This window comes from Euleptes europaea, chromosome 7, assembly GCF_029931775.1.
Source record: "Euleptes europaea isolate rEulEur1 chromosome 7, rEulEur1.hap1, whole genome shotgun sequence".
Taxonomy (NCBI): Eukaryota; Metazoa; Chordata; class Lepidosauria; order Squamata; family Sphaerodactylidae; genus Euleptes; species Euleptes europaea.
Genome location: NC_079318.1, coordinates 18,356,094 through 18,380,502, shown reverse-complemented (window position 1 = coordinate 18,380,502; position 24,409 = coordinate 18,356,094). Strand labels below are relative to the sequence as shown.

At 43.5% G+C, this 24,409-nt stretch overlaps 1 protein-coding gene across 2 annotated transcripts in view; it reads right to left on the bottom strand.

The window, feature by feature from the left end:
• Positions 1-3,355: 3,355 nt before the first annotated feature.
• The window catches only part of PACRG (parkin coregulated), a 312,655-nt gene continuing 291,601 nt past the window's right edge, over positions 3,356-24,409 (bottom strand). For both annotated transcript variants that reach the window (XM_056852939.1, XM_056852940.1), the window contains one exon: positions 3,356-3,844. In XM_056852939.1, coding sequence (XP_056708917.1) covers positions 3,684-3,844 — 161 coding nt within the window. In that variant the 3' untranslated portion in view covers positions 3,356-3,683. The remainder of the gene's footprint in view (positions 3,845-24,409) is intronic.

Below are 24,409 nucleotides of genomic sequence, written 5' to 3'. Positions count from 1 at the left end.
AGGGGGAGGAGGAGGGGCATACCAGTCTGTGATTGTAACCCTCCTTTCCCATCACTCACATGCTCTTCCAGCTGTCTAAAGCCCAGGAGCTGCTTCCTCTATGCTTTTATATCGGAGAGAGAACACACTTAGGCTTGTCTGTCCTGCTTATAGCTCTCCGTCAAAGAGATTTTCGGGAAACTCATTCCTTTAAAGCAAACAGTGATATATTTCCAAGAGCCATCAGAAATGAACGTTTTTTTCCTCTGTGTTTGGTGAGGCAGATGTGTGGTTTTTTTGCTAGCGGTATTTTCCCAGGCCAAACTATTAGGCCTCTAATAGGTCAAACCAAACAACAATGACTCTGCTAATTTATTCACACGTCATGATGCTGCCAAAGTTAAGCACTTTTATGCCCCATTGATAGCAGTGGGAGATCCGGCAGACTGAACGCTCTCCTATTTAATGCAACAGGATTTAAAAGCGTTTTAACACTGGCTGGATCAGAACCACACAGTCCTGCTTACTTGTTCTCGCCCAGACAAGGTTCAACAAGTGGCACAATACAGAAACCAAAACTTATCCCCATGTTTCCTTTAAAATGTGAGATGTCCTTACTGTCTTTTATTTCCACACCATAATGTTCCTTCACTCGAAACCGCTTAGATCAGCTGGGCCACAATGTTCTCCTGTGGGTTCTTTTAAAGTTCTGCTGTATGCAACCAACATGGAAAATACTACCAGAAAGGGTGTGTCCTGAGGAATGTTTATGGCTTTGGATGCCCCGGCACTGCCAGCCTCCATAGTGCGCATCTCTTGTGAATGCACTGATTCTTCTGCGACTGACTGGAGGCTTTTTGCATGAGAAAAAAAAAGACCTCTGTTTGCAGCAAGAGCTGGTGTAGCACTTTTTTTCCCCCTGTATCAGAAACAGGAAACGGAGGCTTGCCAGACCTATAAGTCTCACATGTTAAGCTGAGCTGGAGCATTGCAAATGGGGAAGTGCAGAAAGGCAGTGGTTAGAAAGGGAAAGAATGGGACTGTTGTTGCTGCTTGTTCACTTCTCTGGCTGCGTACAGCCTCGTAGACTTGGTAACTAAATGATCTAGCCAGTAAGAACTTGCAAATGCAGAGGTCAGTAGGTCTTGCTTTAAAAAAATAATCATATATTCTTTTCATATGTTCTGTTTTTGTAGCAGGAGAACAGCTCAGCAGTGTACGTGAAGCACACAATAGGGAAGGGGGTTAAGTCACATGACCCTTTGTCTTGTGCTTTGTGAAACACTCAGAGCTGTACCACAATTGCTTAGAAATACCCGTGCTCACAGGAGCGAGGTTAGCAGCAGTCCCGTAATCTGATTTCTTTTACGCTCTCAACTGGTCTGCAATCTAGCTTTTTTATATTCTCAAGCTTGTTTGGAGGTTCTAGCAGGGGAGCGCAGCTATCTTATACCCTTGACCGAAGAACGGTACACTCCTATCTGGGATGGTCGTCCTCTTCCACCAAGTGTGCAGCTTCGGGTGGGACGCGCATGGAGCAGTGAAGGAGGTAGAGGACACCCGCCTAGCCAGCCAGATCAGCCAAATCAACCCTGGCACTCAATGGGGTGACTAGGGTTGCCAGCTCCGGGTTGGGAAATAACCTGGAGATTTCTGGGGCAGAGCCTGAGCAGGGTCGGGGTCTTTGATGGGTTATAATGTCATAGAGTCCACCTTCCAAAGTGGCCATTTTCTCCAGGTGAACTGATCTCTATTGGCCTAGAGATCAGTTGTAATCCCAGGAGATCTCCAGCTAGTACCTGGAGGCTGGCAACCCTAGCGGTGACAGATGTCGCAGCCAGATCGCGCTCACATCTTCTAGCTTTTAATATTATTTCTGTGTAGAATCTGAACAGAGCAGGATCATACATGGTAAGATACAATTGCCAACTCTGGGTTGGGAAATTCCTAGAGATTTGGGGGTAGAGCCTAGGCAGGGCAGGATTTGAAAAGGAGAGGGTCCTCAGCAGAGTATAATGCTACAGACTCCACCCTTCAAAGCAGCCATTTTCTTCAGGGGAACAGATCTCTGTAGTCTGGAGGTCAGTTGTAATTCTGAGAGATCTAGAGGCCCCACCTGGACGTTGGAAACCCTATTAAATGTATAGATTAAATGTAACAGGCAAGCAACCTCATACATGGAGGTGGCCTGTAGTCTCAGGATCACTCTGTTTTTTTGACTGTAGTCCAGGAGCTGGAAATGAATCTTGCCTCACCAAACAATCTCCTCAGGTCATAATTGGTCCTGCTCCACCAGAAAGATGGTGCCACCTAGCAATAAGAGAACATGCATTCAGGCATGTGTACAGAACATGCATTCAGGCGTAGCTGGGGGCATTACACACAACAGCAGAGAGAAAAACATAAAGTGATGTTTAGCTTTTCCTTACAAGTGAAACTACAGGCATACATTTTACCACACCGCCATTAGAGTTTAATTTGGCTCCCAGGGGCTAAATGAAATTGCTTCAGAGGCTAAATCTGTGCCACGGGTCATGAGCTGCCTCTTTCTACCCTGTTCAATTCAACCTTCTATGAGCAAACAATTGTGAACATATCGCTGGGGCAACCCCCCTCCCTCCAAAAAAACCTAATCAATGGAAATGAAAGTCAGATTACTACAAATAGCCAGTCAAGGGAGTAAACCCCAATGAATAAACCTGAGTGGGATTTCGAGTAGAACTGCATGGAATAACACTGTAAAATGTCTGCTAGTGCCCTGTAGAATTGGCTACTGTGCCACACTTGTTACTAAGACATCTTGCTTTGAGGTTGATATCTAGGGTTGCCATCCTCCAGGTACTAGCTGGAGTTCTCCTGCTATTACAACTGATCTCCAGCCGATAGAGATCAGTTCAACTGGAGAAAATGGCTGCTTTGGCAATTGGACTCTATGGCATTGAAGTCCCTCCCCTCCCCAAACCCCACCCTCCTCAGGCTCTGTCCCAAAAACCTCCCGCTGGTGGCGAAGAGGGACCTGGCCAACCCTACTGATATCTATATTCTCTAGCTTCACCCTCACATGCTACTCTTTTTAAAATTTAGGAATACAGGCTCATACTCTGTTGTTGGGGGTGGGGGTGGGGAAACCAAGGCAGACACCTGGAAACTGGGATGACAAGAGTATAAAAATCACTAATTATTTTTACGAGGGCGCTTTCTAATGGGCTGCTCAAAAATCCCTCTCACATTTAGTACACACTCTCAACAGTTTTACTGCAAGGCAGAACCCATTATTCTGCCCAGCTGCTAGAGAGCTCCTGCCGAACTGTTGTTTCTCCTATTAAGCAGTCAGCATAAACTCTCCTTGTTACAGCCTCTGACATCGCCCCCAGGGCAGGCGGACACAGAAGAGCGATTGCCGAATTGCGTATGAAAATTATAGTTTTATTGTCCATACAACGGAAGGTTTGACTGACTCCTGCTCCGCTTAGCATTTGTGATAAAGGAGCAATTCTTTCACAGAACAAATAAGCACAGTACACCATTGTAATCTACGAAACAGACACTATTTATGTATTGGACAGACTGGTTCCCGATAGCACGAAGCAGTCTAAGGGTCCAGGAACCACGGTTTTAGTAGCCGTGGAGAATGAGTAACAAAACATTAGACAGAGCTGGAGAACACAAACAGCATCGCTTTTCTGACACCCCTATCCCATTTGTTAGTTCAACAAGCACGACTGATAAGTTGGGACCATGTATTTAATATTTATGTAGGCGTCTTCACCACCGTAGCGTTCAAAGGCTTCCAGTGTCTCTTGGATCAAGTCTCCGATATTTTCACGCTTCTGCTGGCTGTAGTCAATGCCGTCTCCTGAATTAACTGGGAAGAGAGAGGGGGAAATTAGGACAGAAGTTCTTTGAAAGCTATTTCAGTAGAATCTTTTTAAAATATCCCACTTCAGACAATGTACACTAAGTTCAAACAGCAGCTTCTTGTCCTTTTGGCCGCACACCGCAGATCCCTTGTCCCACAAGCTTCTGGTAAGCCACCCATGCAGACAGCATGCCTTCAGTGGTCCCTATTATCCTTCAATGGGAGACAGAGTGCTGCCAAAGTTGTCTCTCTGTGCACATATGCCACCAGAAATTAGATCCATATCTAATGTGCCCTAAGGCTGTAGATCTTTGCTGCAGCAGTACACAGACAGAATCGTGATGTTTTCGGGATATATAATTTAAAAGCTCTGAGCCTGCTCCTGTATGTAAGTTCACAGTTGTTGTTTATAGCCACTTGAAGCCCTCTGGGGGTAGGTGGAGTAAAAACACTTTAAAACAAAATTAAAAATAATTCTCTATCATGAGTGGGGGCATGACAACCAATATAATTGCGAATGCCTTATGTTACTCCTGTCAGACCTGAATCAGGCTTTGAGGCCTTGCCTCAGTCCATGTAGTTTTAGATAGCTCTCCCAATAGGTCTCAGCCTTAATCCCTGAAGCTGCATTCTAGCTTGTATTTTCCAGTGGTGGACAGGGGGATGGATATCTGATTGGAATTGGCGATTCCCAGTCAAATACCAGGGACTAGATCAGATTATACACACTAGATTGCCACTCTTGTATAATGGGAAGTGGAAATGAGAATAGGTTTTTCCCCCTACCCAGCATGCCTGTCCTGTCCCCAACACCACTGGCCATCCATATATATAATCATTTAATGTGACATATGCAAATAAAATCTAAGGGCCTGCAACCTACCATTCCACCCTCTAGCCTAAGGCGCCTTCCTCCAATTTACATAGTTTTTGCTCTAATGAAACAGCCACTTAAGTTGGAGGAAGGCTCATTAGGTTGGAGGAAGGCTGAGGTTGGAGGAACTTCTTCCAACCTAAGGTAGAATATGCACAGGTCCCGATTGCATGGTAAAATACTAGGTAAATTTGAGGGTCAACTTTACAATATGGGCATGTAATTTTCTGCTCGTATGCTCTATTTCAAACATTACACACATGAGAGTTCATCTAGCAGCACTGGAAGAGGGACAGAGATGCCAAGTGGTGGAAGAGAAAGGCACATTCATACTCCCTACCACACATACAGGGTGATCCTATCTCAGATCCATTTGCTTTGTGAATTTGGGGTAGTAGATAGGGTTGCCAACCTCCAGGTGGTGGCTGGAGATCTCCCACTATTAAAACTGACCTCCAGGCGACAGAGATCAGTTCCCCTGGAGATTATGGCCACTTGGGCAATTGGATTCTATGGCACTAAAGACCCTCCCCTCTCAAACCCCGCCCTCCTCAGGCTCCACCCCCCAACATCTCCAGGCATTTCTCAACCCGGAGCTGGCAACCCTAAGAGTAGAGCTAAAAAAGGGGGCTATTTTTGTTGCAACAGCCCCTGGGGAAAGCCCCCCACACACAATGCAATCATTTGTTTTTGTTTGTTTTCTTTGAGGAAAATGTTAAATTAAGTCAGCATCAATTAGGAAAATTATTTGAAAGCTGATTTGAAATAACAATAATTTCCCTCTGTTCTGTTGTGAAACAGCTTGGCAACTCACTGCTAACACATATTTGTTGCAAAATAGTATATATGCTCATGTAAGAAATGAAGCCTAGAGGCCTGGGCAAAAAAGGAACAAAACTTTGACGTACAATCCTCCTCCCAGAACTTTGATAAGATATATGTTCTTGATCCAAAGCATATTTATTTGAAAGTCAGTCTCACTGACTTCAGTGGAAATTATTTCCGAACTCTTACTTCAGCATAATCTCAAATGTGTTCAATGGGACTACCCTTGAGGTGCTGATCCTTAGAGAATGACCATATAAGAGAAAACCCTTCAGCATGAATATATTCAGAATCATACCAAAAATAATTTGGCAGTAAGTGCTGGATGGTTAGAAGTCTGGCAGCAAGACCCTTGAGTTTCTCAGGCCCCTATATCTTTGGCTTTAACCCAGCTTGGATATATAGTGACTGAAAGTGTTGATTGCATGCAGGTTATTTGGTGGCTCATGTGTCATGAGTTGGGCTCAGTCTTGTTAATCACGGACAGGTGTCTGCTCCATAAAATTCATCAACCTTCCTGGCACTATTTATCCATTCCGTTGATAGCATTAGAGAAGCCAACGACATAATTATGAGGAAAGCCAAATTTTGTCCTCTTCTCGACATTCTCTTCAGAGCCAAGGAGTACTAAGGAGATAAGGCTGGTTTCTTGCTGTTGTATATCTTGAAATATTAGCCCAGAGAAATGATCTGCGAGGCCTCTAGACCTATCCAGATGCTGCTTTGCCACTAGGATTCTACCCAGGCTAAGACTGGGGTGCGGGGCTCAGGCTTATGTATTCTGTCACTGGGAATAGATCGCCTGAACCAGGAGATCCCATGTTTATTTGGAACATCGCATCTTCCCAGTTTGATTATTACCTTTTTTGTATGGTGAGCAGAATAGGGAAGAGAGGATGTGAACCCAGTTCCTGCACCCAATCTCATTTAAACAAGAATCCTAGGAATGGTCATTTCTTCCCAGTCTAGCATGGACTCATGAACAGGTTCATTTTGAAGTGGGCTTCCTAAGTTGTTCGCTCACATTGGAGTTCGTGGCTCTCTGCATTATACTGATATAGCTTTATGTGGGCATTCATAGAGCATGTGATGTCATTACACTGCAGGCAAATATATTTTTCATTATACTTTGCTTTTGTCTTTCTGCATGATATCAGCAATTTGGCCAGATTTAATATATTCCCTTCAGCTGTTGTTAGTGGTAGATACAAGGGAATACCACGCGAAGCAAGATATTGTAGGTGTCAATGCAAAGAACCTGACACAATACAAAATATTCTCTTGTACTGTCCACTTTTCACACAGCTTCGATGCAGCTTAATTAGCTCTCTTCCTCAATTTACTATTGTAATGACTACTGGAAACATAGCCCATTTATTGGATGACAAAAGCTTTGAAGTTACCACTCAAGTAGCCGAGTTCCTGGCCAAGGTCCTAAAGGAGGGAGAAAGAAGGAGGGGAACCCTCATTTAATTGTTTATTATAATATTTACCGATGAACTGTGTATTTATTCTTTTTTAGATCTATATCTAGCTGCTTTACATGTTTGTTTTGTTACTGTTAATGCCAATAAAGGTTCTGTTTTCTGTTTTCTGATATCAGCAATTTCTGATCTCCCTGGATGCTATTGCTTTATAGGACTCCTGTCACATTGAAGCCATGTCCTGGACTTATCTACTCTGGCATCCATGGAATCTGCCTTTGGAAACATCTATGAGTGAGCATATGGACACAAACATAAAATAAATAGCATGAGGAACATTAGGTCAAAATTGGGTCATGAGCTTGGAAAAAAAGGAATTAAATCACAGCACAACTCCTGAAGATAAACAGCTCACAATGAAAAGGGATGAATGTGCCACAAAGATGAGATACATGCAACTTTAGAACATTGTGGTCTCCATTAAGATCATGATTGTAAGGATACAACTGCAATTTTTTTGAAAGACCAGTAGCATTATTATTATGAACAAAATTTCAAAACAATTTATGCTGATACCTTACTATCAGTGATCTTTCGGCTCAATTTGTATATGCTTTATTTGTGGCAACGCAAGCCACAGATGTACCAATATGGCTAATAGGATCCTAATAGGTCATGGCTGTATCTCATTAGTCATAAATCTTTGCAGTCTCACAAATACAGGTGCAAGCTGGTGCTCCTTGAAGTCTAAACAACTAGAAAAATAGGGATTTACCCCACATCCTACCCCATATTAGAGCCATAACAGCATGCTGTAGCTGAACAGCATGTGGTCATGACAGAAAGCTTCTCTCTCATCCAGAGTCAATACATGGAAACAAGCAGTTCCTCTGCATTTGAGTCGGAACCCTGCCACCCACTGAGTGAATTTGGGCCAGTTACTCTTTCATTCTCAGTGTCGCCTACCTTAAAGTGTTCTTGGGAGCATATAATGAGGGATAGGAAAAACATGTCAGCTGCCTTGGAAGAAGGGTGGGATAAAAGTGTACTCAACAGATACTACAGCCGCATCCTACGATTTGTTGCTCTGGCAAATAAGCCCTTTATTTATACTCATCTCTAAGGAGGATGCTTAGAACAGTGATCCCTGTCACCCTTGCAGTATGTGTGTATGTGTTTTGTGGGAAGGGGGAAATATTTAGCCAGAAAATATATATTTTTGCAATTCTGTCTTGGAGGATAATCAGAAGACTTCCAAGTTAGGGTTGGAACATTCCTGAAGGTTTTGGGGGCAGAGCCTGGGGAGGGAGCTCAGTGGGGTATAATGCTATAGAGCTCATCCTTCAAAGCAGACATTTTCTCCAGGGGAATGGATCTCGGTCATCTATAATAAAAAAGGTAAAGGTCCCCTGTGCAAGCACCGGATCATTCCTGACCCATGGGGTGACGTCACATCCCGACGTTTACTAGGCAGACTTTGTTTATGGGGTGGTTTGCCAGTGCCTTCCCCAGTCACTTTCCCTTTACCCCCAGCAAGCTGGGTACTCATTTTACCGACCTCGGAAGGATGGAAGGCTGAGTCAACCTTGAGCCGGCTACCTGAAACCAACTTCCATTGGGATCGAACTCAGGTCGTGGGCAGAGCTTGGACTGCAGTACTGCAGCTTATGACTCTGCACCATGGGGCTCATCTATACATCAGTTGTAATTCCAAGAGATCTCTAGGTACCTCCTGGAGGTTGGCAACTCTATCTCAGTTCTTTGCACTTTATTATCAAACATGGGACCCTATCAAGGGCCACAGGGCTTAACTATGCAGAGTAGACTTTTGGACTCTGTTTTCTATGTCATCAGGGCTGCTGGTCAGAGGAGGAATCTGTAGGTATTTCCAGCTGGGACAGGCACATAGCAGCATATAATCCTTATAGGCTAGAAAGGTAGGCGATATGAGGCCAATCTGGTGCCCCAGCTGATTTCAGCCTGCCCATTACCCAAGGCATTTGTCTCCCCTTTGGCCCAAGAGCTGTCTTAAGAGCTGAAACTGCACTATTTGTTGGAAAAGCAAATCTTTCTTTTTCTTGTTCAAACATGGTTCAATTTTAAGATTCCTTTCTCCACTTCCAAAGCATTCGCTTCCTAGAGAAACGAGGTTAGGTGGCAATTGGACTGATGTTGGGGCATGGTGTTAGCTCAGTTTCGTGTGGAAAAATTCAGGAGGACAGGCAGGCTAGCATAATAATTGTGCAAGAAATGATGTCTTAGAAGATTGATTAAAAGGCTCTCTGAGAGGGTCAGGCAATAAGGGAATCGGTGATCAAGGATGGCAAAAAGTGATGCAGAAACTATCATTACGGACAACATTCGCCACGCACAGGGCTCCTATCCTCAAGACAGCCATTGTTCCCCCTAATTTCATGACACAGTTTATAAGCGATGCTACCAAAAAGGCTGTTTCAGCAGAGGAGTCACCCATTAAGTGCCACAATAGCTGGCCTGCACAGCTACGGGAATTAGCAAAGATGGGAATGATTAACCCATCAGGACAACATCTACCCCTGCATTTGCCTGCATTAGACAGATGAGTCATACCGGTCTCCTCAGCACGCCCGAGGCGAAGTATCTAGTCATAATAATAATTAGAATGAGTACATGGGAAGAGGGGGGGGGGAGCCTGCCATTGCTGTGCAGTGCTCTCAAGCTGCCCTTCTCTAGTGCAATGTTATTTCTGTGTTATTTACTGAATGGCGAACATGAGGGTAACTGCAAAAAAACAGTATGTGTGACGCCCGAACCCGGATTGGATTCAAGCTGTTTACTGAAGCTTCCCTTAGTGGCAGAGAATTAATCAACACGAAGGAAGTTTCAGAGAATGCATCTGTCACGCCATGCTCCCCAAGTGAAATGCCCAGTGGACGCAGCATGAAGCCGGGGCTCTTGTCCTGTTGTTATTACATTGCACCGGAACCCATCTCACTCATTGGAGAGCAGAACAGCTGATCTGGAGTACTGGGATTAGAAACGGCAGGAGCTCAAATTAAGGGTAATTCCTAGATTAAGGCACAAGGCTTCTTTCTGCCTGTCATTAACTTTACAATGATGTTTATTAAAAGTGAACTGGAGTTTTTAAACACCTCAGATGATGATATCAGAGATGAGGTGATCCTTTAATTGCTACCATGGAGAGCCATGGTGGTATACTGGCTAGCAAACAGGGAGGGCGAGGCTCAAACCATGAAGTTTATATGTGACTATGAGCCAGCTATATATCCTTCCTTTCCTTTCCTTTCCTTTCCTTTCCTTTTATCCCTTAGAAGCTCTTTGATCAATTGATCTTGAGCAGCATATATCTAGTGTTGGAGGGATATAAGGACTGAAACAAATCTTGCCACTGACAATGTAGCCTTGGGGTCCCTATCGCTTAGTAAAAAAGGCATTATGTCAGTCACAGAGGCATTGGATTTGTACATTAAAAGGGGGGAAATATAGTGCGATCGAAGTTCCTCGTAAAAGCGGCATTCCAAAAGGGCATGGGCTAATGAGTCAATAGAGCCAGGAGAGCAAGGGCAGATCCTGTCTGAGTATGGTATATTCAGAATTCTGCCCTGCATTACCATAGAAGGGTTAGCATTCAATCTAGCCAAGCAAAAAGCTCTACAGAGACGAGGAGTTGTTAGATAATATGTATAGGCAGGCAGACCACGTGGAGGGGGTATTCCGAAGAACTGGGATGAACAGACACGACGAGCACGAAAAGTAGTGCTGTTATAATCGAGCTCTTTAATGCGCTTTCTAATTTTGGCAAAAGCTTCAGTTTTCCCAAGATCTGATAACATATCCTGCGAGAAGCCCAACAATGCCAGTTTCTCATCTAAGATTTTTTGCCATGAGGATTTAAAAGGGTCATGCTTCAGAGAAGCTAGGAACCCCTCAGTGCTAAAGCACAGTTTAAGGTGGAGTTTAAAGGCGGCCAACCACGCCCTAGCTTCAAATGACATTTGGCCAAACTCAGAACGAAGAGTAATGCCAGCAACACATCGAGGGGCATTTAGAAGTTTTCGTAAGAACTGAAGCAGTGGACGATCTATAGATTCATTGATGACAGTAATCCAGATGGCAACACCAAAGAGGATAATTGGGGTAATTTTCAGGTTAACCAGCTATATATCTCAACCTATCCAGCTTCACGGGGTTGTTATTAGGATGAAACAGGAAAAGCCCCATGGCCTTCTTGAAGGATCAAAGGTTTTTTTAAAAGACTGAAAGATTGAAGGGTTGCCAACACTGACATCCTAGAGATTTGGAGGGGTGGAGCCTGGGGAGGGGAGGGTTTGGGGAGGGGACCTCAGTGGGCTAGAGCCCACCTTCCAAAGCAGCCATTTTCTCCAGGGAAACTGATCTTTATAGTCTGGAGACCAGTTGTAATTCCATGAGATCCCCAGGCCCCACCTGGAGATTGGCAACCCTATATATTTCTGCTACAGCATGGTGTTCTGTTACTGCCAGAGTGATGTAGGAAGATTTCTGTTATGTTCCTAAAATTTCAGATTGTTATGCATGAATCTTTGCATCATTATCTATATATTACTCTTAAGGTTTCAGAAACATAATTCTCACTTCCCTGGATTTTTTAAAATCTAGAACGTTCTTTACTGGAGATATCAGACGTGGCTGGTTCCTGAAAAGCTCAGGGGGGTGCAAAGGCTCCACCACCAGTTCCATCAATATGCACCCCGCATTTACACATACATACACGCGAGTTTTATACATATCTTCATGTCCTCAGTGCATCCAGCCCTTCTCATGGCCCCAATGAGGACACCATCCATCCAACACTGGGGACTATAAAGACTATGCACATATTCCCTTGTTCTCTCTTCTGACTGTTGTGGGGAAAGTATATGCCAGACAGAAGGCTAAACTGAAGGAACCGATTTTCAATACTAAATTTGATCTTTTCTATGGAAGTTCTTTAGAACTATACAGCATTCTATACCATTCTTAGGGTTTATTAGGGTCCCTCTTATAAGCGCAGCTAGTTACCTCTTTTCAAGATATTTTAATCTTCTGGATATGTTCAACCACCTCTGTTCAAATCAATGATAACTATACTTGCCCTTGAAAATGACCCTTTCCTGAGGTCTCAAGTTTCATAGAAGACATAAATTGAAACTGGGACCGCATGCAGCCAGAAAGGTAGAAAAGTCACTTCCCAAGATTTTAATAGTTCAAGTCTGTCCGAGGTCTCTTTGAAAAGAAGGAGATTCAAAGAGACTTCTAAAGGTCCTTTGAAGCAGGCGCTAGACTTCTAGCTTAAATCCTTTTTTAACTAAGAGTCAAGCCCAGAGTCAAATGACATTCAACCATTTTAGTGGAGAAGGTATAAAAAAAATGCTTTTTGTATTGGTTTCACTCCTCAAGGGCTCTGCTCTGATTGATCATCGCCATTATTCCATTCCATTCAAGGCATTTCTTGAAGCATAAACACCCATACATATCCATGAAGTGCCAGAGAGAGCCCTGGTTTTCAGTTTTGTGCACCAAACCAATTTAATATCCATCTGGGACACATTAGGCTTTCAGGCAAAAGTAGGCCCAAAAGTGACTTGCGGGCTTGGGACAGGAGTGGACAGTTTTAGGATTCTAAGAACAGTTGCTTCATTCAGGCAAGCCCTCAACACACTGTAACTCCTGCTCTCATTGGGACAGGAACTAAAATGAGGTAGTAGCAGACTTAAAGGTAAAGGTAAAGGTCCCCTGTGCAAGCACCGAGTCATTCCTGACCCATGGGGTGACGTCACATCCCGATGTTTACTAGGCAGACTTTGTTTGCGGGGTGGTTTGCCAGTGCCTTCCCCAGTCATCTTCCCTTTACCCCCAGCAGCAAGCTGGGTCCTCATTTTACCGACCTCAGAAGGATGGAAGGCTGAGTCAACCTTGAGCCGGCTACCTGAAACCAACTTCCGTCAGGATCGAACTCAGGTCGTGAGCAGAGCTTGGACTGCACTACTGCAGCTTACCTCTCTGCGCCATGGGGCTCGGTGAAGTAGCAGACTTACAGACTCCTTTTCAAAAGAGGAACATCATCTTTGTGGCACTCTTTGTTATGTGTGTATTAGTGGAATATAGCTTATGCTAACTCTTTTCAGGCGCCTGTGCTCATTCCGGGTTTTAATTAATAACTTATGGTGTTTTATGTTTTATTTTGTAAACTGCCTTGGGCAGTTTCCCTGGAGAGGTAGCATAGGAATTTTCTAAATAAATTAATGTAACATACAATGGTGCTATCCACAGATGCCTATCCCTATTACAACTGGGCTCCATCCTCTTTCCTCATCTATATGCTCCACATTCTTCCATGTAGTCAGAAATTTGGTCTGCATGCTGCTACTGACATTTCTGCAGAGCTAGAAGAATTTGCTACATTGGGCTACAACAACCTACAAACACAAAACACAGTCTCACAGTAAAACAAAGCCATCAGCCATTGGGGTGCCCTGATTCTCTGTTATGTATACCACTAAAACCTCATGAAAGCCAGCGAAGCCATAAGCCCTTGCAAAAAGAATCCTCTTTCACATACAGTGCAATACCAGCAGGAATGGGGAGCGGCAGATTTCTTTTGGGAGGGAATTCCATATAGTATAGCAACAGAAGTATGTACCTGCACACCCCCAAGGTGGTACTCTGTATACCTGTGCACATTCCCTTCTGAGAGCACATGCATTTTATTTCATGTCGATGCCATTTAGATTTTCTTTATTCCATTCACTGTGTTTCGATTAGGTTGCCCGTCTTGCTTTTGGTGCACAGGGAGCTCGTGCCAAAAGCACAGTTTGTGTTGGGAGTTTTTTCCCTTGGTGGTGGGGACAGACAGAGCAGCTTGTACTGTTTGTTCCTTGATTTTCCCTTCCTTTTGAGCTAGATCTTAGATTTATCAAGCTGTGAGCTTAATTTGACGATTCTGCAGCCATTTATTATCTGCTAAACTATTTCTACAGGCATCTACAGATTTTCCAAGTCTCTTCTCCTACAGTGATGGGCGTAAGTATAGGACAGAGATCTTGGGATTGCAGTGTAAAGCTTACTGAAAATATCAAGTTGAGTGTTGAAGCAGTGTAAAAGCAGGTTCATTGTTGAAAACTAATAGGAATCAGAGGCTGAATATAAAGGTAAGCCTCTTCATACCGTGGGGGGAATTTAATGATGCATAAAAACCAGCATCTCTTGCCCAGCATCAGAAGCCAAACCCATATGGCCTCGCCCATGGCTGGTTTTTGCAACTAACAGCCCATTCCTGAGCTGCACCGGCGGCCCGCACCAAAGTCTTTAGGAGGCCGTCTGCTCCCCAGATGAAAGAGATCAATTCCATGGAGAAAAAGGCTGATTTGGAGGGTGGACTCTGTGGCATTATACCCCTCATTCCCCTGGAGGAAATGGCTGCTTTGGAGGGTGGAGTCTATGGTGTTATACCTCTCTGAGGCCCCTCCAGTTGTGTGGTGCCAGCCACTGGACCAGGCCCATTTCAATGGTAGAGAACCTTCAAGGACTTGTGGGATGGCACCTCACTTTCTCTCTGCCCCCCTCTTCACACTACTTCCTCTTTCCTTTCTCCTGGCAATCCTCATATCCTTTCCCCCATCTCTGCCTCATTCTCTCCTTGTCAGCCATTCACCAACCTACCATTGATCTGCTTCCCATCTTCAGCTATATTTATTATTTGTTTACTTAATGTATACCCCACCTTTCTCCATAGCAAGGAGCTTACATTATTCTCCTCTCCTCCTTTTTATCTACACAACAACCCTGTGAGGTTGGTTAGGCTGAAAGTATATGACTGGTCCAAAATCACCCAGTGAGCTTCCACAGCAAGATGGGGCTTCGAACCTGGGTCTCCCAGGCCCTACTCTGAAGCTCTACGCCACACTGGGTTTCATAGGGTGGCTGCTGTTGGAGAATAGCAAGCAGCCAGGCCTAGTTTAGTCATGCATCTTATTCCCTCATAAACTTCACATCACTGGGCAATATTAGTGGGGAATCTGCCTATGTCAAGGCCTCCTTCCTCTCCAGAAACTTCCCTCCTAACTAGACCCATTTCTCCTCTTTTGTCCCTCATCAGGCATTTCTTCTCCCACTCCATGATGCTGTTCTTCTCCATCTCTGTCCCATTTCTCAACATTCTCCCCCCCCCTTCCCTCTTATCTTGATCCCTTTGCAAGATTAGCGGAAAGGAATTCTAGCCAGGTGTGCTTAATTCGGTCCTGGTGAAGTCAATGGGATTTAATGGCAGTTAGTGTAGGCTGAATCGTACAGGCACCAAATGAGCATGGACTCACTTGGAAACCTCACTTCTGGAGGGAGAGGAGGGACAGACCTCCATAGGAAAAAACTGGCAAACTTATGTATTTAAATCTCATTTCTATGACCAAATGATGGGTGTTTACTTGGGCAAAGAATTGGGCTCACTATATATGAGTGTGCTGGAAATAGTAAATCGCTGCTGTTCAAAAAATTTGAAAATGAGCCAAAGTAGCAGCTGTTATCATGGTATTTCACTTACAGGAAACATCAGACGCACCCTTCTGAGCCCAGAAGTTTCTTTTGGATTAAAAAAATGGGATAGTGAAATAAAAACAAAGCTACAATTTCTTCTCTAATGGCACGTAGCATTAACACATATTAATTCCAGGAAGGGGCCAGTAGGGTGGGACAAGGTATTTCCAAGATGGATTATCATTGAGAAAGTATTTACCCTTTTCCAACAATCTTAGCCAAACAGCAATGCTCACCAGGAGACAGAAACATGAAGCAAATTTCACAGTGGCCTTGGTACAGTGTTTGTACTGTTGCAAAACAATGAAGCAGAGCACATACCCTGCTGGAAAAGCCAGAGGGATCACAGTTCATTCCCATATGCTAGATCTGTTGGAATCCATAAAATAAAAAAAAGCGCTGACACATTTATTTTATTCAGAAAGTCAGAAGCTCTGACACAGGTTTGTGGACATTTTTTCTTACCCAACGTGACATGCGATGTATGAAAGCCGCCCTAGTGAGTCTCTAGCTGACATTTGAACCAGCAGCATTCTCTCAACCAATATGCTATACCAGCTCTCATCAGGCTTCCCGGGTATCCCACTTTGGTGAGAGATCTCTTGCCCAGGGACCTGCTATTCCGACATGCTGACACGGTGATGTCACTTCCTGGTCCTTGCTGGAGGTGACAGTGATGCATTGGTGCAATGCCCTACATCATGACTCCAACCCCCACCAGGCTGCCAACCCTAGCTTCCATATATATCTATATCTATCTACATATCTATCTCTATATCTATCTATCTATTTGATACTACGCTCACTTCCAAATGGAACAGAATTAATTTGCAATTAATTAAAATGCATAAACTACAAGGGACGAGGACAGTTCACTTGATAATGCAATGTAAAAAGCATAAAGTCAATTGAAGCTTGTTATTTACAAAATATACCACAATTGTACTAACTTTTAAAAGTAGTAACGTTCTCTCATGGATGAAACAAGGAGTGCTTATTTATATTACTGTGATGGCCCTGTTCCTTTTTATGCTACTGGGATGGCAGAACCCTCCTCAAGCTGGTGGTACCTCACGTTTCAAGAAGATTTATAGTGGTGTAGGGAGGAATTGCAGAATGGGGTCCAGTCACATGGCCCAGTACTTTTTATATAGACTAAGAAAAAGTGGCAGTGCTACTGGGGTAAAATAACAGTCCACTTCAAGATGGCTCTGTTTTGTAGGCTTTATTATTTATGTACAATTTGGGATGTTAACAGAAGAGGGAATCAGGGACTTCAGAGTCGGTCTGACAGCGCTGGGTCATACGCAACTGAGCAGAAGAACCAAAATAAGTTCAAATGTCAGTAGGATTGATTCCAGCTGATCCAGAAGCATTTCTAACCAAGCCACAAAAAGTCAAGCCAGGAAGAACCAATGATTGGGAGGACAAGGCCACCTCTCATGTCTCTGTTGCCTCTGAACATAAGAACGCAAGAGCAGTTGTGCTGTAATGGTCCATGTAGTCCAGTTTTCTCTGTCATACAGTGGCCAACTAGATGTCCTTGCATGTGGCTTGTCACAAAAGACACCGGGTGTGCGTGGGCAGAAAAGCTGTCAAGTCCTTCCTTGCCCTAAGGAAGCTTCATAAGAATCATAGAATCACAGAGTTGGAAGGGACCATACAGGACATCTAGTCCAAACCCCCTGCTCAATGCAGGATCAGCCTAGAGCATCCCTGACAAGTGCTTGTCCAGCCTCTGCTTAAAGACTGGCAGTGAGGGGGAGCTCACCACCTCTCTAGATAGCTGATTCCACTGTTGAACAACTCTTATTACTGTAATTTTTTCCCTAATATCCAGCCTAATATACAACAACATAATAATAGTATTTTCCTAATATACAATACACTAATAATTTTTTCCGAATATACAATCTTCATTCTTCTTCTTTTTTTTTTAACAGAAACAGTACAGGATCTCAGCAAAAATACTACTGAAATAATAGGATTCGTGGATGGAACGGGTTGTAAAACTCAAATGCGTTCTCAGAAAATGGGGAAAGTCTATCATGGAATGCCCTTTACATCTGTTTTTAAAGCAAGGAAGGAAACTGGTCCACAGGACGCTAGCGGCCTCTTGGATTCCACATTATTTTGATCTCTCTTTTATTTTACAAATATCTATTCATAGTTGCAGCAGATAGCTGTTCATTATTATTTTCTGGTTACTAGGGCAGAAGACTCAAAAAGTGACCTTAGCGGTTAAGGCTTCTCAGGCTGAGTGCAAGAAAAGGCTCTGCAGACTTTGAGACCTTTTTTTTTGTGTGCAAAAACACAGGACCAGGATTGAACACTTGTACTTATGAAGGTTAAAGAACTGGCAGCAGTGGAAATTTAGCCTGCTGATTTATCTTCAAGCCAGGTATAGTCCAGACAGCTGCAATATGAGTTTCCTTATAAATCCATGGCAATACCCTTAACTCTGACCTCTACGGGTGGGCAAAGGAGACCAGAATTTCATTCTTTATACAGTTCTTTCCTTTATATTTTTAAGGGGCAAGGCATGTCTAGTGAAGACAGTTTCTGTTGTGTTTTTTCAATTCAACCAGTGCACACAATACATTTTAGGCATGTTGCCTTCACTGGTTTGTATATATATGTGTGTGTGTGTGTGTGTGTGTGTGTGTTCATTTTCAATACAAATAGCTTTCAATCAAAATAGCCTTTGCTATAAAATTGTGGTATGTATTATTTACATCTTGGTAAATGATATGTTGAAATCTTTATTTACAATGCAGGACATCATCAGTTAAAGGAAGGAAAAGACTGATCGCAAATTACTGGGAGAACTCTTGTTTATTACCTGTCCTGAATGTCTGAAACCTTCCAAAATGCCATGAACGGAGCAGAGGACACCCGAGTTCTTGCTGTTGTCCTTGTACAGCTTGTATGTTCCTAAGCATGTTCCACAGGGATGTGATTTTATGCAGTCAACTTCAGTGGGATTTTAGCCATATAACACTAAGTAACATGACAGCTATAATTTCTTTGGTAAATCCTGATATACATTGGGGCAAACTGAATTTCCTCCGTTTTTAGAAACATAGTAAGGAGAATCAGAAAGCGGTCCTAGGGTCACACCCTTCTCTGCCCACTGGCTTCAATGGATTTACAAGGGTGTAACTAGGTTTAGGACTGGACAGTAAATTAAGGAATAAAGGCAAACTTTAAACATTTATTCCAGATTAATTATTGTCACCTACTTGTAAGTATTCCAGATTGATTTATATAGAATACTGATTCTGTTCGCACAGTTATTCAAGCTGCCATGAGAGCATCTGTTCTTGCTTTGTTAATGTGAATTGGCTAATGGCTCCCATAACTCAGCCTTGCAAAGAAGAGGTTACTAGCCCTGAAATGGTATCCCAATATACATCAATGTAGTTATTTGTAGAGTAAAACAGCAGATGTCTGCAAAGTTTACAGGAGTTTATAAAGGCTGCCTGGAAATAATTTCTGGTCATTGCAGGTGACCAGGAAAATCACTATTTACAACCCTGCAACAACATACACACCAACAAAATAGCAACTGGAGCGTGGCACATCTGGAGTATTGACCCAGACTCTCAAGCCTGCATTACTTGCACTTGTACAAAATGCCCAGGTTGTCACTACTGCCAAGTTCAGCATCATTGAAAACCACTCTGCAGCATTAAAAATGGAGAAAGACAATACACAGTCAGGGAATAATGGGGCTGGGACTAAGGATAGCCAATGTGGTGTAGTGATTAAGAGCGGCAGACTCTAATCTGGAGAACCGGGTTTGATTCCCCACTCCTACACATGAGTGGCGGACTGTGATCTGGTGAACCTAGTTAGTTTCCCCACCCCTATAAATGTAGCCAGCTGGGCGACCTTGGGGCAGTCACAGTTCTCTCAGAACTATCTCAGCCCCACATACCTCACAAAGTGCCTATTGTGAGGGAAGGGAAGGTAATTGTAAACTTCTTTGGGACTCCTTAGGACAGAGAGAAAGAGGGGTATACAAACCAACTCTCCTTCTTCTCTTGGGAGAGCTGGCTGGGACCCACATCTTCATCATGCAGTACTGGTGGAATATATCCGAATCTCCACCCCAAACAGACCATATGTAGTAGCCTTTAGGAACGACACCACCACTGCTGGATGTAAACCTGGACAACCGGGGTCAAACCTCTGAGCCAAATCGCAGGTGTGCAGTGCCAGCTTGCTGGATTATACAAAATGTCATGTTCCTCAAAAATGGGAAATCTACTGAAGAGTGTGAAGTTTCCTGCACAGAAGACTGAAGAAGGATGCATGGTTGACTGTGCTTCCTATTCTTGGAAGCAGTGGAGAGATTCATGCCCCTTGCACTGACAGATAAGCCTTAAGAAGCAACATGGAAGCTACAGTCACATTCTGGCAATCCTGGATAGGGAACAGTGAGAAGAACATTTATACAGATAGCATCCATGGAATCATGCAGAGATGTTGGCTTTTACATCTGTGTGTGTGTGTGTGAGAGAGAGAGAGAGAGAGAGAGAGATTTTGGGGGTGGAACCTGAGGGGAGGGTTTGGTGAGATACTTCAATGGGGTATAATGCCATAGAGTCCACCTTCCACATTGGCTATTTTCTCCAGGTGAACTGATCTCTGTTGTAATCCCAGGAGATCTCCAGCCTCCACCTGGAGGTTGGCAAACCTAGAGAGACAGTGGCCAAGCCTGGAACCTCCCAGAGGCATAAGACTAACAGGGACGTGCAGAGAGAACAAACTCTTTCCCCCTTCTTTGCTAGGTTTCTGGATTTACTGCATATAGTGGGAGCGGTACCTATCGCTGCCGCTGCCCCAAGGATTAGCAAATCCTTGTACACATGGGCACAACATTCCAAAAACGTTTCTGGCACAGCAAAACACAGGATACTGCCATATCTCTGTCAACAAAACGAACAACTGCATTCCTTCAATTTATGAATGCATCTGCCATTGATGATCCTTGGAACCCCAGTCATTTTTTAGAGCAAAGATAAAATCTGTATACATGCATGGGTAAGATCCATGAGTGATATGGATGGCTGCTTGAGGTCAATACTGTCTAGCTGACAAGCATTTGTTTCTAACAGTCAAGAAAACCACTAAATAATACCGCAGAGGGCAATCTGTTTGAATATTTGTCAGCTTAAGTTTTCTCATGTTACAGCAAAAAACAAAAATCCGAGCTGTCAAGGAAATCTACTCACTGCATATATGCTTCATTACCCTTGGAAGATCATCCTTGGGCATGCAGAAGCTTGAATTAAAAGCCAAGGAACGGCCATTTCTGTAGACGTTTGGTCTTAATATGTCCAACTGGAAAACTTAAAGCAAAGCTAATTCAAGCAGAGTCTTTGATAGTGAACTATTCTAATGTTTAATACTACATTGTACCATCCCAGCTTCATTTGGGCCGAACCTCTTGTGCCTGTGAAGGGACCCAGATATTTGATGCAACCTGAGGAACGCTGCAATATTGCTGGAATTGCAACTGCAAGTCACTCAGAGGAAGCGTATTGGAAAATATGATTAAAGATGAGTGGACAGAAGCTGATGTAGAATGGAGGCCTCAAGGGGCAAACAAGTCAGTGCCTGTTATGAAGAACTACCTCAGACTCTGGTGATAGGGTTTTGCTGAAAGCAAAACTAAGGGTGTCATCTTTTTTTCTTGATTCCTTATGCTTTCAACAAATTGCACGAAATTCATCAGGCAACTTATTTTCCCCACCATCACATTTTTTACTCCTGGAAAAATGGCCCCTGTTGCAGAAGCTGCAGACCTGTCAGTGCATAGAAAATGCCACACCGAGCAACTAATTGCTAGATCCAAAGAGCCTTCGCACCAGAGACACAGAGGATAGGGACTGCAGTGCCACACCACACTGACTTTGCAAGCTGGCTCAGCAGCATGGAATGGGAGCTGCTGAACTAGCAACCACTGCTAACAATAGGAACGGTGCATCAACAGCACGCCTCTGAGTTGGTGGTACTGAGGTTTGTTACAAAAAAACATAGTTGGGCAGTAAAAACCACCACCACCACCAGGCCAATCAAAACCCTGCAAAAGATGATGCCCGCATCTTATGCCTTCATCACGATTCCTTTCAGCCCTCCAGGCCAGCAGCTTTGTACATGGGAAAGTCTCATTCTGTAACTGAAGCCTATGAAGTAGAATGAGGAAGAACCTGGTAGAGTTCTTTACATCAGACTGCCACTGAGTAATTTGTCACTGAGTATCTGTTACCCAGGTACCTGCAAAACAATTACTTGATATAAGAGATCTCAAATGAAAATCAAAGAACTTTCCTACTGTATGAATCATTTGGATATTTTCATGAATCAACCATTTTTTCAAGAAATAGATCCAAACGTTATTGATACAGAACTGTATTAAACAACATCAGTTGTGAGAACACACCGGAAAAATGGAAGATAACCCCCCCCTGGCTTTATTCTTTGAAGGGCACAATCCTACAGCATTTTAGAAAGCAATAATTTAAACAGTCAGTTATTAAAGCTCTCGCTGCTAAATTTCTATGGAATTTCTGCATCATCTCAAAGAACACTCAGCACATAGTTTTCGTGTATACTTAAATTACTTTTGAATGTAAATGAGTTGAAAAATAATTATCACACATCCAGCAGGAGAAACAGCTACGCTTCTGTAAATTCTGCTATTCCAATTCTTACAATGTCAGTTTTAAATTTCAAAGAGCCTATAATATAAACAGCAAGTCACTTAATGGTTAGTCTATTAGAATTTTCACAGAACTGCACACGTCAAGGCAAATGAAGAAGGGAGGGGGAGCGAAATTAATCCTGTTTAATCCTGATTCCAATTGCAGAGGCAGAGCTCACTTCAGATACAAGTTAGAGGCTGCTCACATTGAAGCCAATGCATTAATTTCAAGGGACACAGAATCAAATCCTGTAATTGTGTCTGGAGTTACATCTTTCCACGTGGAATGTTGATGGTGGAGTAGGTGAAAGAAATGTTTGCCTTGCTCAGCTCTACAGAGGAACACATTTTTTTCGGCAAAAGACTGAATCAGATCAACAAACTTGGAATGACAGTTAAAGAGCTAAAACCCTCACATTATTTATAAATTAGTTGGCTGCCCATTATTTTGACGGGTGTGGTGGGTAGGTGTGTCTGGCTGTATTTTAAGATGGCTATAGTTTCTTCCCTTCTCCATTATAATCTGGCTACCGGTACTTCTTCCCTTCCTTCCTCCACTTTCAGCTCTTCAGGCCAAAGAAGACAAGATAGTGGGAGTTATGAGTAAAGAGCTCCAAGGCATTTTTTTTAAAATAGCAAGTATATAGAATGTGTATTTAGATGAAGGCCATGATGCAGATGGGAAATGAGGAGCAGGAATAAGCCTTTCTCCACCTGAAAGAGCCCCATGGGGCTGCTATTTGCCTTGCTGGGGCAAACATCTTTACTGATATGAAGACATGAAGCTGCCTTATACTGAATCAGACCCCTAGGGTTGCCATCTCCAGGTTGGAAAATACCTGGAGATTTTGGGGGTGGAGCCAGAGGAAGGCAGGGTTTGGAGAGGGGAGGGACCTCAGTGGGGTATAAGGCCACAGAGTCCACCTTCCTCATTGGCCATTTTCTCCAGGTGAACTGATCACTGTTGCCTGGAGATCAGTTGTAATAGAGGGAGATATCCAGTCACAACCTGGAGGTTGGCAACCCTACAGACCACTGGCCCATCAAAGTCAGTATTGTCTAATATCTGCTGCTGGCAGCAGCTTTCAGTGGTCTCAGGAAGAGGTTTTTCACATCATCTGCTACTTGATCCCCGTGGCGCAGGGTGGTAAGCTGCAGTACTGCAGTCCAAGCTCTGCTCACGACCTGAGTTTGATCCCAATGGAAGTTGGTTTCAGGTAGCCGGCTCAAGGTTGACTCAGCCTTCCATCCTTCTGAGGTTGGTAAAATGAGTACCCAGCTTGCTGGGGGTAAAGGGAAGGTGACTGGGGAAGGCACTGGCAAACCACCCCATAAACAAAGTCTGCCTAGTATACGTTGGGCTGTGACATCACCCCATGGGTCAGGAATGACCCGGTGCTTGCACAGGGGACTACCTTTACTTTTAATTATTACCTGATCCTTTCAACTGGAGATACCAGGGATGGAACCTGTGACCTTCCGCATCCCAAGCAGACACTATACTACTGAGCCACAGCTCCACCCTCGTATATACAATTCTTCTCATAGAGAGGAAGTTCAAATGGACATGTCCATTGTGTCAAGCAACATGAATACAAAAAGTTAATTTTAAGAGGATTTGTTTTTACAAAATTATGATCATATAGAACTGTTGCCTAGCTCTGGAAGCCCAGCTAGTCCTTGTTCTCCTCTTTCCTGTTCTCAGTGCTTCTTATCTTCCCAGGCTATAACCAACTTATACAGAAGATCAAGGGACAGGTTCTCCCTCCAAAATGTAAGTTGATTGTTTAACATTTTGCACATTGCCCAGGAGGATTTTATCTCACCTCAGGTGGAGTGGCAAAAACATGAATACGTGGCTGTATGCGGTGAAGAGGTTGCAGGATCCCTCATACAGCTCCCAGAAAGCAGTAGCTGAAGCACTGTCAATTACAGGCAATATGCAGTAGACAATTGTAGTGTTTGTGGAATACAACACAACATTGATTGTGGATAAGAAAGTGAAGATAGTGTCCTTTCAGATGAAGGATCAAATTCTGCTTCACCACAGGTCTGAGAGTTTTGAAGTATGTGTTTAGCTAATTAATTAAGCAAATAATAAATCTGGAAACCACATATATATTCTACTGCTAAAAATTGTTTTCCTAATTGGTATACTGGAGGGAAGGCAGCATAGTATAGCCTGA